Below are 14402 nucleotides of genomic sequence, written 5' to 3' on the forward strand. Positions count from 1 at the left end.
CAATCATGATTAGTCAATATTAATTCATTGAGATGAAGTACATCTCGCAATAGGAATCTGAGAAAAAAAAAAATATTTGTTTGTGGTTTTTCTGAAGCTCATCCGCGAGACGAAAGCGATCGAACAATTCCAATGGACGGGAGCGATTGGATAGAGTAAAAAATTTCAAGGACAAGTTTCAGTACATAACAAAATAAAGGACATGTAAGAAAAAGCTGCGACATGTGTCTTTGCGACGACCTATGGAGCTTAGGACAACAATTTACACGACTCGACGTTCTTGCAAATCCTCTCTCTGTCAGTCATGCTATGCATGCATAATTGGTTCTTGGATAGTCGAGTGATCACATGTAGCTACTTTATTAGTATGCACCCATCAATAATTGATGAGCGGCCATGGCATCTTCCGTTCATGTTTGACACAGATCATAATAAGTTGATACTCGCCGGACTTTCGTGGATCAGGATCCTGATTAGTTCCACGGGCTCCGGTGCAGTGCCCGGCGATGCGCTCGAAAGCCCGAGTCGCCCATGTATCCCCTTGGACAATTCTGAAGAGGGCTTAAAAATGAGAATGGAGGATTTAAGCCCCTTGCACCTGGTTCATTGGCATCACCCTTTGTGGGCCATGTATCCCCTTGCACCTGGTTCATTGGCATCACCCTTTGTGGGCCAGGCAGTCTCACTAACGATCACACTCAGTTCCAGGTGCCCACTCCCTTCCATGGCAAAGTAGAGGGCATCCAACTGTGCACCAAAAAGACTAGTATATTGCAAGTTTGTATTGGGATCAACCACAAGCGATTTGAACTCAAAAAGAGCGTAGTCCAGGGGCAATGTGGCTGGATCAGCAGTGTACGCCAGGTAAGGGTAAGCGTTGATCATGAGAACAGACCCAATGGATGCCAAGTAGTCCAGCAATGGCTTCATGAAAGAGTTGCATTACCCAAAATCAATTGGAAGGAAGTGGCTCGTGTGTACGTTGTTGGTCGCTCTCCTCAGAGGAAACGACTTCGCTGGTAGGAGGAGTATCGTCCAGAAGAGCCCTCGATGATTTTCAAGTTTCAGCAATTTGATTTCCACCTGTGGACTACATTCATAGGGATGGCAGGTCCGTGAAGATATTGGATTTTCTTATCCTATCGAGAGGTACGAGCGGGAAAGCCGAATGAATCGAAAGATCCATGTTCGGTTTGGGAAGGGACCACAGATCTCTGGGAACCGGAGATATATAATCTACTTTCATTGACCAATCTACTGGAGAATTGTAAGGGAACAATCTTGAGTACTATTCGTGACGCGGAGGAACGTTATAAAGAGGCTACCGAAAAACTCAAGCAGGCTCGGACTCGTTTGCAACAAGCAAAAGTGAAAGCGGATGAGATCCGCGTGAATGGACTCACGCAAATTGGAGGGGGAGAAGCGGGATCTCGTTGATGCGGCTGATGAAGATCCAAAAAGATTGGAGGATAGTAAAAATTATACTATTCGTTTTGAAAAACAACGGGCAATTGAACAGGTTCGGCAGCAAGTCTCTCGCCTTGCCTCAGAAAGAGCTCCGGAGAGTCCGAATAGTCGTTTAGATGGTGAATTGCATTTGCGCATGCTGGAATTTGGCCTCTGCCATCAATGGGTTAAGCTAAAGCATTTGTTATCACATTGGCCTATTCCGGGCCATGGAAAACGCAGCTGATTAGCTTCCGTATTAGCTTCCGTATTCGACCCGGCGAAATTAGCAGTATTATTCGCAAACAAATTGAGGGATATGTTCCAGAAGTAGAGGTTGTCAATACCGGCACCGTACTCCAAGTCGGAGATGGGATCGCTCGCATTCATGGTCTTAACGAAGTAATCGCTGGTAGAGGCCAAATTCCAGCTTCTGAATCTAGACCGATTGAATCCCCTTATAAACGAAAGGAGACGAACGAACAGGCAAACGTACGACGGGGGTTGGCCCCGCGGAAGTACAAACCACAGTCACGAGTGGACAGGCGATGGAGAAAAGCATGAGAGGCGGTGGGTCCTCTCTGCTCCGTAGAATCAGTGGAAGTTTGTCGGAGCGAGGAAATCGAGGGGGTTTGAATTTTTTTGGGGAAGGAGGGAGGCAATTGGGAGAATGCTAGCAAGCTCTGGGTGTGTGTGTGTGTGTGTAGCTGCAACAGCAGCAGGGAAAAGCACGGTTGGAGATGAGGGTGGTGGCGAGTGGGAGACGGCGGAGTAGCTGGAGCGGCTGCAAAAAGGCGGTGTGGATGGAATGTGGAGGATGGTTGGCGAGGGAGATGGCGATGGAGTTAAGGAGGTAAGAAGCTGAAAAAGCAGAGGAGATAGAAGACGAGGAAGATGGCGATGCAAAAGCAGCTGAAACAGGAGAAGATGGCGATGAGGAGAGCTCGCGAGCTTCGCACGGAGAGTGTGTACTGAGCTGCAGAGGAGCGGAAGCAGCTTTTGAGGGATGATGGGAGAGCGAAGGAGATGATGATGGAGCTCCTGTTGAGAGGAGATGGCGATCATCATCTCGTTTGCAGAGTTGTGTGCATTCGTGTAGAGAAATCCGAGCTTCGATTCTCGCAAACTAGCTCGAATTCTATATAGTAAGCTCGCATGGCGAGCTTTTCCTGCACCATTTTCGTAGCTCACTACCTCCTCGCAGTTCACTCCTAGCTTCCATGGCTGCTCCACCTTCTTCCTCCCTCTCCTCTTCTTCCGCATCCTTAGTAAGAGATTCCGTTGCGTGATCCTTGGTGCGTTGGGATTTCAGAATCCATATGCTGACCCGAGAAGCATAGAGAGGACGATAAATTCGTGCAGACAATGTTCATGAATCAAATCGGAACAGATTTGAGGAGCTTACCCTCAAGAAGAAGCAGTAGCTCCAGTTGCAATCACGCCAAAGTACCTGGGAAGCGATGATACCACATGGACGTTGCAGAAATCTATGGGCAGAGGGGGAGGCTATTTTAATGGCAAACAACAAATTAAGAAAAGCACATCTATTAAAGGCTTCCTACATCTCACGGTTCCTTTGAAGCCACTTGGCTGCCTAGGATTTGAGATTTCTGAAAATCGTCCTAGTGCTGGCCAAGTAAAGATGAATGGTGTTCAAATCTAAAAGAGTTCATGCACAAATGTGCAAATCTCTTATGTATTGAGAGACAGATAGTGGAGAGAGTCCACTAAGTGCAACAAGAAGTTTGTTCATAAAATGAGATAGTGGAGAGAGTCCACTAACTTCAACAACAAGTTTGTTCAAAAAATGTGATACATTTAATTTTAACTCTCATTTCCATTCCTCTCTACTTAAGGAGGTCGCACCCACATAAAATGAAGAAATATGTTTGATTTTTCCAAAAGTTTAGAGAAACAAAGTAAGATTATTGTAGAATTTTGAAAAAATTGTCATATGGGAAGATATTTTCCCTTTGTAAAAAATTTCAAAAAACAGAGAAGCTTCTGTATCTTCAGGAGCCTGTTCCTCTCCGCTTTATACAATCGCTCGCTTTGTACAATCAATGTTCAATCAAATCCTTCGTGAGCTACTTCTTCCTTTATTCGACACCCATTTTTGGGTCCAAATTCCCTCAAACTTTCGCGGGTCACCAGAGCTAGATGCAAGTAAGATCTCGATCACGTCGCCAGGACGCCTTTCAAATGGGTGGGTATCTTGGGCACGAAAGACTCTCGATCATATCGCGAGGAAGCCTTGCAATTGAGTCGGTATCTTGCGTAGGAATGATCCTATAAGTACTTTCTCACTGCGGAAAGGAGAACAAAACATGGTGGCTTTGCTTGTGATTGAACAGAGATCTGGAACCGAATCACATCATTCATGGCAAATTTCTATCTCCAACGACCTTCACGTACAGATGTCTGCTGTAGTGTTACGAGAAGCTTCCGTTTCTTCAGCTCCATCTCTGCAAGGACGGAAATTGAGCTCAAGGAGGGGAAGTGTGCGAAGTTGTGTCTTTGGAGATCTGCAAGGAATTGTCTCCACAGAAACTTCCCAGGCGAGACCTGCCCCTCTTTCACGAAAGACCGAATGAGCAGCTTCCTGTTGATAATGACGACCATCGCGTTCGGAAGATAGATCTACAGCCAATCTAGAGGCGTCGGACTCTGTACTTGTGGCGTTCTGATTCAGGAAGCGGTCGGCATGCACTTGTGAAAAACCTAGCTTGAGATCCAAGCTTCCATCCTGCTGCAAACCCACCTCGTCTTTCGCCGACATTTGTACGGGCGGCAAATCGTCAGACGCAGCACTGCTGGTTTGCTTTGCGGCCGGCTCTTCCGCGGGGACGTCGAAGTTGGTCTTGGCCTTGACGCCGCGCAAAGCCCAGGCGGCCTTATCGTAGGCGCGGGCAGCGTCCTCAGCGGTGTCGAAAGTGCCGAGCCACACTCTGGTCTTACGCCAGGGGTCTCTGATTTCTGCGGCGAATTTACCCCAGGGACGACGGCGGACGCCACGGAAGTGAGCGTCGGGGGGGGGGGAGGGGGGAGGGTGGCGATGGTGGGAGGGGCGGGGTTTACGAGGGGAGACGTGGGAGAGCATGGAGCTGGTATGGACAGCCATGAAAGAGGACCAAGGAGAGAGAGCAAACAGAGAAGTCTTAGAGCAAAGGTGGTGAAGTGAAGAAAAAGCAAACTTATTGAGAAGACGATGGAGGCTAAAGAAGCTTTTGTGAATGTATATATAGAGGCGAGGGCGGGCGGTGATGAAGGGCGGTGCTGCCACGTGGGTCCGCTTTAAATCAGCGGTGCGGCGGTGCCTACGCCGCACTGGGGCCGCCGTGGCCTCGCCCGACGCAGCCACGTGGCTCCCGGCGGCGGCGCGTCCGACGGGCGGCTGCCGAACGTTCGTGATGAGCACGCCGCGTGCCGCTGACGTGGCTGCCGGCCGCCACCAAGAAAATCAATCATCCAAATTGGGAGGGCGGGCGGGAACGCGGTTTCAATCTTTGAACCTGCGGGCCTTCGTTAACGCGTTCTATTTGACATATCATCAAATACCCAGCCTTTTTGCAAATTTCATCAAATACCCACAATTCACACGGTTCCAATGGTGAACACTCCACATCCCTTGTGCCCACTTTTGCAACAAGCTCGACACACCCAATTATTTTCAAGGGAGAACAAGGGATCCTTTCAGCAAAAGGCAAGGCATACGTCCACAATAAAACTTCTTCATAGCAATCTTTTACCCCGTACGCCTTGAGAACATGTCATACTTCTTAATTGATAAAGCATAGCAATATTTGAATCTGGAGGCCTTGTCAACACGTCATACTCATCAACACCTAGCCTACTACACTTTTCCAATGGTGAACATCCCTAGTGCCCACTTGTGCAATAAGCTCGAGACACCCGAGCTTTAAGGCCCTCCAACTCAAAAGTAATGCTTTTTATGCCAAGATATACAAGTGGGAGGCACATCATTCAATTGCAGTGATCTTATGGATCCTTCATTTGACTTGCTCAAAGTCCAACAAATGTTCAAAAAAGATAACATCACTCATAAAGAGCAACATGATATCCATTTACAAAAAATGGCACAAATGCAAATCTTGCATAATTGCTTATGCATCATTTACTCATCCATATTAAAGGAAAGAATAAGTTGGTCGCGAATAAGATTTTAATAGATGTATCTATTTGTAGGTTTGTAGACAAAGAAAGAAAAGGAAAAATAGTGTATCATTGATAGCCCAGAAGTTGTGAAGCAAGACCTCATCCCAATTAAGCAAAGTAGGGGTACGACGCATCCATTGTTAATCCATATGCTTATAAGAAATTGTAGAAGTGGAATGAAGCAAATATTTTGTGTTTTAAAAGATAGTTGGCAGATGCAATCCCACCTTATTTTAAAATGGTTAAGTGAAAACTATTTTTGAAAACAAAATTGTGAGCCCATTTTGTTCTTGTATACATTCTCTATACATTACTTGTTCCTATATGGAGTCAAGTGTTACACTTGGTAAATGTTTAATCCAACAGTGGTTGTGGGCTACAAATAAAGTTCCCATAAGGCTACCTTGGAATCCATTGGTACGGACCTTAGAATATAAGTGATTACAATTAACATATGAACATATATGGCTATTTGAACAATTAATGTATATGAACATATATGGCTATTTGAATACATCTAATGTATGCTGCTAAATTAATGTCAATGCTTTTACTTTTCTTCAATATTTGTGCTAAAGTGCTCAAAACCAACATAGTGGTTGCAACCAACACAACCAACATGGTAATTATTGTTTCATTCAACATGCTACTTTCTCTATAAAGACTACCTTGAAAACCCAGAGGGGGAGAGAGGGGTTGCAGAGGAGAAGAAACGAGGGGTAGAAGACATGGGGGTGAGGGGAAAATATGTAGGGAGGACATACATCTTTATGTAATGGGTAATCCATATTAACTTGGGAATAGTCATGCATGCTGCATGGCATAGATTGTCTCATTTTGAAACTATTTAGTGGTTGCAATAGAATAGGTAGTTCACTACAGCTACAATCGACCCTTCAACCTCATGGATGCATGATTTGCATGATTGCTCTGATTGATTGTTTGACTTAGTATAATGGATTGAGTGCATGAGGTATCTTTTATCCTAGTGACTGGCATTATTAAAAGAGGATCAAGTATTTGTTTTTAGATCAACAAGATTCAAGTCTATGTCCAAGTTAATATTAAGTAAACCTATGAACTCCTTCACTACTTTGCATTTGAGAATATAAACATTTTTGTATTCTTCATATCCTTCTTTGCGATGATTGAAAATTTATCTCCAACAAAGATAGCATGACTCAAGGCATCATATTTCTTTCATAGAAAGGCCCAGTGGCATTCTCATCATTGTCATTCTCATTGGATGAGAACTCATCCACTTCTTTGCTACCTTTCCTATCCTGCAAGGGGACGAGAGTGTGATACTCTCAACTCTTTACATGTGTTCTACTGATGCATCAACTCCAATGTCCTTGCATGCACCAATAACAAATTTACCATGACATCCTCCTAGTTCTGATTGCACATGGGTCAAGTGCAAAATATCTAGCCTTCGGGAACCTCACCTACAACAAACATGAGTCGGGTACGGTCACGAAACAACCAACGAAGATGGCATATCGAGGGAACGAGGACAACATATCGAAGGAAACGAAGACAGCATATCGAAGAAATGTCCTCATTTCCATCGGGATTTATACAAGCCAGGTACGAGGGAACCCCCCTGGGGACCTCTAATAGAAGCATGGACCATGAATTTCGAATAGGTTTGTTATCATCGATTAGAATTCTCTACACATCACCTTCTTTTATCTCCCAAAATACTCTATTTACCTCCCTTCTTTGAGATAGTACTCAGAATGGCATCCATCAAGGTCCTCAAGAAATTAACATCTGCAACACATTTCAAAGTGGCACTATTTTCCTTCAAGTGTTCATGTGTGATTGCCCTCTTTATAATATCTCCTGCCCCATCATGCTCACCCTTGCATTGACAGAGCCAAAGACGTCCCATGTCATTTTTACTTATGTGATCGACCCTAAGCTAGCAACAAAGGAGAAAGTGAATCAACGTTTGAGTTGAGGCACTACTCCTTCAAACCATACCGAATGTGCCTTAAGAGTATATCCTAATCTTTCAGCAATCTATCATGTATTAAGGGATAATGCTAAACCCACAAAGTGGCATGTCGCTTATCATCTACTGTTAAAAAAAGAATGGTCTTTTTCACATCAATTGACCCTATGTGGCAATACATTATGTGAATGAAAATGGTCACTTGGCTTGAATGCCAATGCATAGATTGAATGTCATTTTTCTCTTTAAATGATTAATTTTCAAAAAATTCTACCAAAAACCACCAGACTATTAGGAAATCCAAGTAGACATTCCTTGAATTGTTCTAACTCCCATCTATATATGAAGTTGTGCTTGATAAAATTTGCAAGATGTGTCTTTTGTAAATGAAGATGGTCCCTACCAAGAATCTTCTTCCATAACATTTCCTTTCTTTTTCTTCTTCTTTCCATTTCTATCAGTGCCATCTTCAATGTTTTGAAATACCTTTATAGAGACTAGCACTTTCTCTATTGTAACCTTATGTGGGAACAATGGCAATCTTTTTATGCCATAGTAATTGCATGTTGCCATGACACATTTGTGATGGAAGGTAGATCCAATTGGTCTCGCACACAATATGGACTCCCCAAGACCTACTATAGTTTTTCACACATGTTCTAAGGATCTACAAGAAAGGGATTTGATCTAACCAACACATATGTCGTAAGAATATTTAAGTGGAACTAGCCTACTAGTGGAACTCTCAATATTTAAGTGGAACTCTACACGTGCCACTCCTTGTCTCCATAGTTTTTGTATGTAGCTCCACCTCCTCATTCCTTATCTCAACACATAAAGTCATCCAGACAAGGTTATCATTTAAGGGGATGGGAGTGCTGTTGATTTTAAGATGTTAAAATCCCGAGAGGGATTGTGTGATCTCATTGAAGGGGGTGCTAGTATTGTTAGTGATGATGGTCCTAGGATGGAAAATTTCCAAGATTGATTTTATGATCGCATTTAAGGTGGTTTCGGTAATGGGAGTGATGAAATTCCTCAAATAGAGAAATCTTTAGGGAGATTGTGTGATCTGATTTAAGGGGGTTTTGGTAGTACCAAGAGTGTTGATTGTAAAATCCCAAGGGGGATTGTGTGATCATAGTATTGAGAGGCTCCTAGAGTCACATGAACTGACATACAAGGTGAAGAAGGAGAGAGTTGACAAAAAAGTAAAGGCGGCAAGCCCCCCAACCCCAACTACCAAAGGCCTCAAGGGGGGAGAAACAAATCATTGCACTTAGGGAAAGCCATAACTCTCTCCCCTTGCATGGTCTAAAGGCCCCTTTCCAAGCTCTTAGATGCTCCCTTTTCCTCCGGTAGATGAATCTTTAACTGTGGCCCTAGCAGTCCCTTTTACAAACCTTAGAAAGGAGAGGGGCGGGTTTGTCATGCTACCCAAGTCATGGGATCCATGGTTTTCCTTGGCTCACCATTGTACAACACTCAACTAGCTGTAGCCATGACCAAAGGAGTTGTAGGATGGGGAGACGAGACAAATGGGTCATATTAGGCCCCAGCCGGCTACCTAAGCATATGAGGCACCAAGCACCACAACCACAACTAGAGGAGCTACATGATGGGGATCCAAGGCCTCATGTACGGGCCTCCTAATGCAAAAATATGACACATTACCATAGCAAGCACCAGGAAGGAATGTATGGGTCAAGGAATGATGGGTCATTTCTTATTTGGCATGACCTATTGTCCCTTCTTTGTGAGAAGCCTAGGGATGATGAGATCAAAGCCTCTAACTATTGCCAAAGCAAGCAATAAAAATGTTGACAAACCTTCCAGTAGCCACCAAAGCAAGCACCATCAAAAAATAAGTCAAGAGGCCCATTGACAGAGGGCTTCTTTTGGGTAGGACACAACATTGAGTTGCTAGCTAGTATTAAATATTACTCTTGTGTGTAGCTTGAGCACTGTTGTAATCTAGCCATTTGGCTCCATGTAATTGAAGGAAAAAATTCCAACAAATTTGTGTGTGTGTGTGTGTGTGTGTGTCTCTCTCTCTCTCTCTCTCTCTCTCTCTCTCTCTCTCTCTCTCTCTCTCTCTCCTCCTCGGCAGCCTCCTCCCTCCCTGCCCACCAACCCCCTACTCACCCCCAGTGACCTGCCTCCTCACCTCCATGTGGTCGTACTCATCATCCTCATTGCCTATTTGATGTTGCACCGATTTGCTACTCCACCCGCTACTACTGCACTTGTAATGGCCCCATCTTTGGCATTGTGGGCCTCTTCTAGGCCTTGTGGATTGTGCCACGGCTTGTCGTGTGGCTATTGGCCCTATTTGTTGAGCCACATGACTGGTGTGAGCAGTCACTAGCTTGGCCTAGCCAAGTTAGGCTGCCTGACACTGCCCCTAAGCATTGTCTAGGGCTCATCTAGCTCCCAAGACATAGTATGGAGTAGGCGTACTACCCCTACAAGGCCCCTGACTTGATCCAAGCTCCATGGCTCCAAATATTTGTTGCCATCACAATTCAGACCTACAAACAGTGGATCAAAGGTGAAAAACACCTCCAAGAAAGCATCAAGAACACTCCAAGAAAGCACCATAACACTTCAAGAAATTTCTTGCGATTCACTTTCAGATTTTTGAAGGTTTCTTGCTGAAAACCAGAAGGGATTTTTTCAATTACAATGCCTACTTGAGGGTTCACAAAAGACACATGGGGCAAACTTAACATATGTCAAACAAGAAAGGGATTTGATCTGACGAACATATATGTCATACAAATAGGAGGACGATGCTCCATGGAGACCAAAATTCTATTGGAACATTTGATTGACTACATTATTTATATAGAGGATTTGAACATGTGCAATACAATAGTAGGTATTTTTGTCCTTGAATTTATGCCCATAGTATGGCTTTAATTCCTCAAAGCATCATTGTGAGATTTGAATAGTTGGATGCATGCTATAGAATGTACTGAATAGCTAAACTTTCCATCGTCAATAAAAATATAATTCAATTTGCTTTTGCATAATACCATGTAACAAACTCTAGCCTTTTGCTCTCTAATTATGGCAGAGCAATGTAGTGGTGGCAAAGTTGGTGTAGGCAAGACCATTGAAGCAACCCATTGAGAGATACATGTGTTGTATGTGGATCCTGATCATTTTTTAAGAGATTGTTTTTTGGTAGTGCTTTGGACCCGGCGTGCTTATACCCATTCCATGAAGGGGGGGGCAACTCCCCCCTAGTGATTATCAAAGAAAAAGGCCATCTTAACTACATCCAAATCATTTTTTGTGCATGCAACATGAATGGGCTATGCATTAGCTTTGGAGATTCAAAATAACCGTGTCTGTCAAGGCACGAACACACACATAGGTTCCTTCTAGCATAGTGGACCATGACCACCACAACAATGGGTAATCTAAGCTTACATCTTGCAAGCCCAAACAATTGAGAAAAAGGAAACTTAGTAGAAATAAGGACATGTCACACCACTGCTACATGATGCTAGGAGCAAGTGACAATGGAGCAACAAATGCAAGAAGTGGAATGTGTAGAATACAGAGTACAGAAAGCACATGTAATGCAAGAGACAAAGAGAAATCAATATATGTGGTTCACCCAGTGTGGGCTACATCCATGGAGAAACAGCCAGTCACGCAGCAAGTGAGAAGATACAAGATACAAGTAGTATATCCACTGCTCTCCTGCTATGTGAGCCACAACCTTATCTTACAATTTTGAACACACAAATCAGATAATGCGATTCTCATCGTCAGGGATAGCTCACAAAACAACAAATTATATATTGCTACACAAGGTTGTTAGCAAAGAAATGCAAGATCAAGTACGACAACAAGGAGCAAAGCATGTCAATTTGTGAAGTGTTGGTGGACTTTATCTAATGGATCCTTTGACAGGTGCTCCACCTATAATTGAAAATGTGACGAGTTTGATTCAATACGTAGGAGATGGTCTTCAAGGCTTACTAGGGTATTGTAAATGCATTGGCCATTCCAATGCTGAAGCACAATTTTCCAAGGTTCACTTGTTGAGAATGGAAGGAGAGAAAAAGATACTTAAAAATAACATGCATAACCTCCAAGAACAACTAACCCAAGAACAAAAAAAACTTGTTGATTCTAAAATTGCAAAAGAAAGGTCACAAGAGAGAATCACAAGATTGATAGACGAGAAGAACAAATTATTGAAAAAGACTTGGTCCATACAAGAGCTTGCTACATTGACTAGGAGATTAGAAAGAATAAAAAGAACCTCTCTAGGTTACAAGCATAGGATCAATCTTGTGCAACCAATGGAGAGCTTGACATATGGTGGTGGAGCCAAAAAGCGCAGGGTGAAAGCTAGAAGGTAAGTATGTTTGAACTATTTTGTAATTATGAAGCATTACTTACAAATGAGTCATTTATGTTTCTAATGTTATCATGATTTTTGCAAAAATTTTATGGAGGAGGTTATTGGAAGAGATTCATCTGACAAACTTTATGTCATAGGTAATGTGCTTAAGAAGAAATAATTAATTTCTATTCTTAGGGATCCCCGTCAGTGTGCATTACGACATGCAATATTACAAGAGATTACAGATGATTCAGAGAATCTCTTGGATCCATCAGAAGTTTTCCATGCATGTGATGCTACTGCCATTACTCGGCAAGGGTACTCAGTTGTATATAATGTCTTTGTAAATGCACTTTGAGGTCAAGGTGTAAATAATCCTTTATTTTCGAGACTAGTATATGTTAGAAATGCAAGGAAAAAAACAAATTTTGCTGTTCAAGATTTGTTGGGTGTATTTATACACATCTCAAAAAGCATGATGTTGGAAGGAACAAACAAGATGAATGGCCAATAGAGCAAAAAGAAAGGAGGACAAACTACCAAAGGGGCAAAGCAAGGACCAAGCATCTTTGAGTACACAGAGCATGACAATGTCTTTTTAGATGAATGTAGGGTCCAAGTTGCAATGGTGGAGTTTTACAATGTGAAAGCATGGGGTAGGTTACAATTATATTGTTTAGAGAGCTGCAATTTTAATTGAAATCTTTTCTAATCATGTAAATCTTATACTCTTTCATAATGTGAAGGAAAGTTAGTCTTCATTATCAAATTGGATGTGCGAGGTTATAAAAGGCCACACGTTGGAGAGAGTTAGTATTACTTTGATGAACAAAGCCCTTGGACATGCCAAAGATAAGAAAGTTAGGGAAGATTTTAGTGTGCAATCCGAACAGCACATTTGGTGGCTTGCCGCATTTGAACTTCCTAAAGAGACATACTCATTCTTGAAATGGGTCTTTGATAGATCTCCAATTCCAAGTGTCATAGATGCCCAAAAGAAAGGAGAGTTGCTTCAAGTTGAAGGGTTTGGATCGTTTAAAGTTGAATGGAACATGGCAAGAGACCTTAAAGCATTGAAGTGTATGTTTGGAATGAAATTGAGTGCAAATGCAACACATCCATGTCTTTATTGTATGCACTCACAACAACTTTGAGGCAGTAACATAGGAATACATAGAGGGAAAGAGCAAATAAAAAAAGGAAAAGAATTTGGAAATGCTAAAGATGTAATGGATGACATCACAGATAATGATTCTAACAAATGGATGTATTGGAGCAATGGAGTAATGAGCTACAATCAAGATGTTGCACCCAATGGAGATCAAATCGATAAAATTTGGGATTCAATATTAGCCCGTAATTTACAATTATTGAATGAATTTGTAAGCCTGGTGTTAGAATATATGCATCGGTGTGCTTTTATCCTCCTTTTATCCTATGTGTGTATCTTTTAGGAGTATGATTCTTTGAAGAGGCCTTAAAGTTTCCTAGCTTGAGGCCTCCACAACGTATCATACCCATCAGATATCATTTGCATAGTATTTCCTTGTTTCATACATGCATCATGCATGAGTGTAGAAACATTTGCATCGGTGTGCTTCTAGCTTATGTGCTTGTATCCAATGGTTATGATACTTTGTTTAGGCCTTAAAATAAATATATTGAAATGCTTTACAAAGTACCATACCATTGAATATCAATTTCATGGTTTGGAATGGATATTATAGACTCGTTATTGCTTACCATGCATCACTTGGGTGTTGAAAAATATCCTTCATTGTGCTTCTAGGGTGTATGCTTGGCTCCAATGAATATGATAGTTTGCAAAAGATTTGAACTAACTTAGTTTAAGTCCTTTGTAAAGTATCATACCCCATAATATATCATGCATCAGTGTTGAAAAATATGCATCAGTGTGCTTTTGGCTTATATGCTTGTCCTGGATAGGTATGATATTTTGCACAAGTCTTAAACTTACTTATTTAAAGCCGTGTGCAAATCATCATACCATCATATATCAATTTCATAGTGCGGAATGCATTTTACATATTTTACACTAAACCCTGAACCCTAAACCCTAGGCCCTAAACCCTAGACCCTAAATCCTAGAGCCTAGACCCTAAACTCTAGACCCTAGACCCTAGACCCTAGACTCTAAACTCTTAACCTTATACACTATCCTCTAAGCCCTAAGCCCTACACCCTAGGCCCTAAATCCTAAACCCTAAACCCTAGACCCTAGGCCCTAAACCCTAAACCCTAGACCTTAGACCCTAAAGCCTACACCCTAAACCCTAGATTTTAGACTCTAAACTCTTAACCTTATACACTAACCAATAAGCCCTAAACCATAAACCCTAGAACCCAAACCCTAAACCCTTAGACTTTAGACCCTAGACCCTAGACCCTTCATTTTAGACCATTAAATCTTAACCTTATACACTAACCTATAAG

General features: G+C 42.4%; 1 protein-coding gene across 1 annotated transcript; it reads right to left on the bottom strand.

Moving 5' to 3' along the window:
- Positions 1-3408: 3408 nt before the first annotated feature.
- LOC147888332 (uncharacterized) lies at positions 3409-4630 on the bottom strand. The gene has a single exon (XM_087392711.1). It carries the CDS (start codon positions 4565-4567, stop codon positions 3854-3856), a length of 714 nt encoding a protein of 237 aa, XP_087248837.1. The 5' UTR covers positions 4568-4630; the 3' UTR covers positions 3409-3853.
- Between the last annotated feature and the right edge of the window lie 9772 nt (positions 4631-14402).

Source organism: Dipteris shenzhenensis, chromosome 21 (assembly GCF_047967505.1).
Source record: "Dipteris shenzhenensis isolate YYH24624 ecotype China chromosome 21, Dip_SZ_1.0, whole genome shotgun sequence".
Classification (NCBI taxonomy): domain Eukaryota; kingdom Viridiplantae; phylum Streptophyta; class Polypodiopsida; order Gleicheniales; family Dipteridaceae; genus Dipteris; species Dipteris shenzhenensis.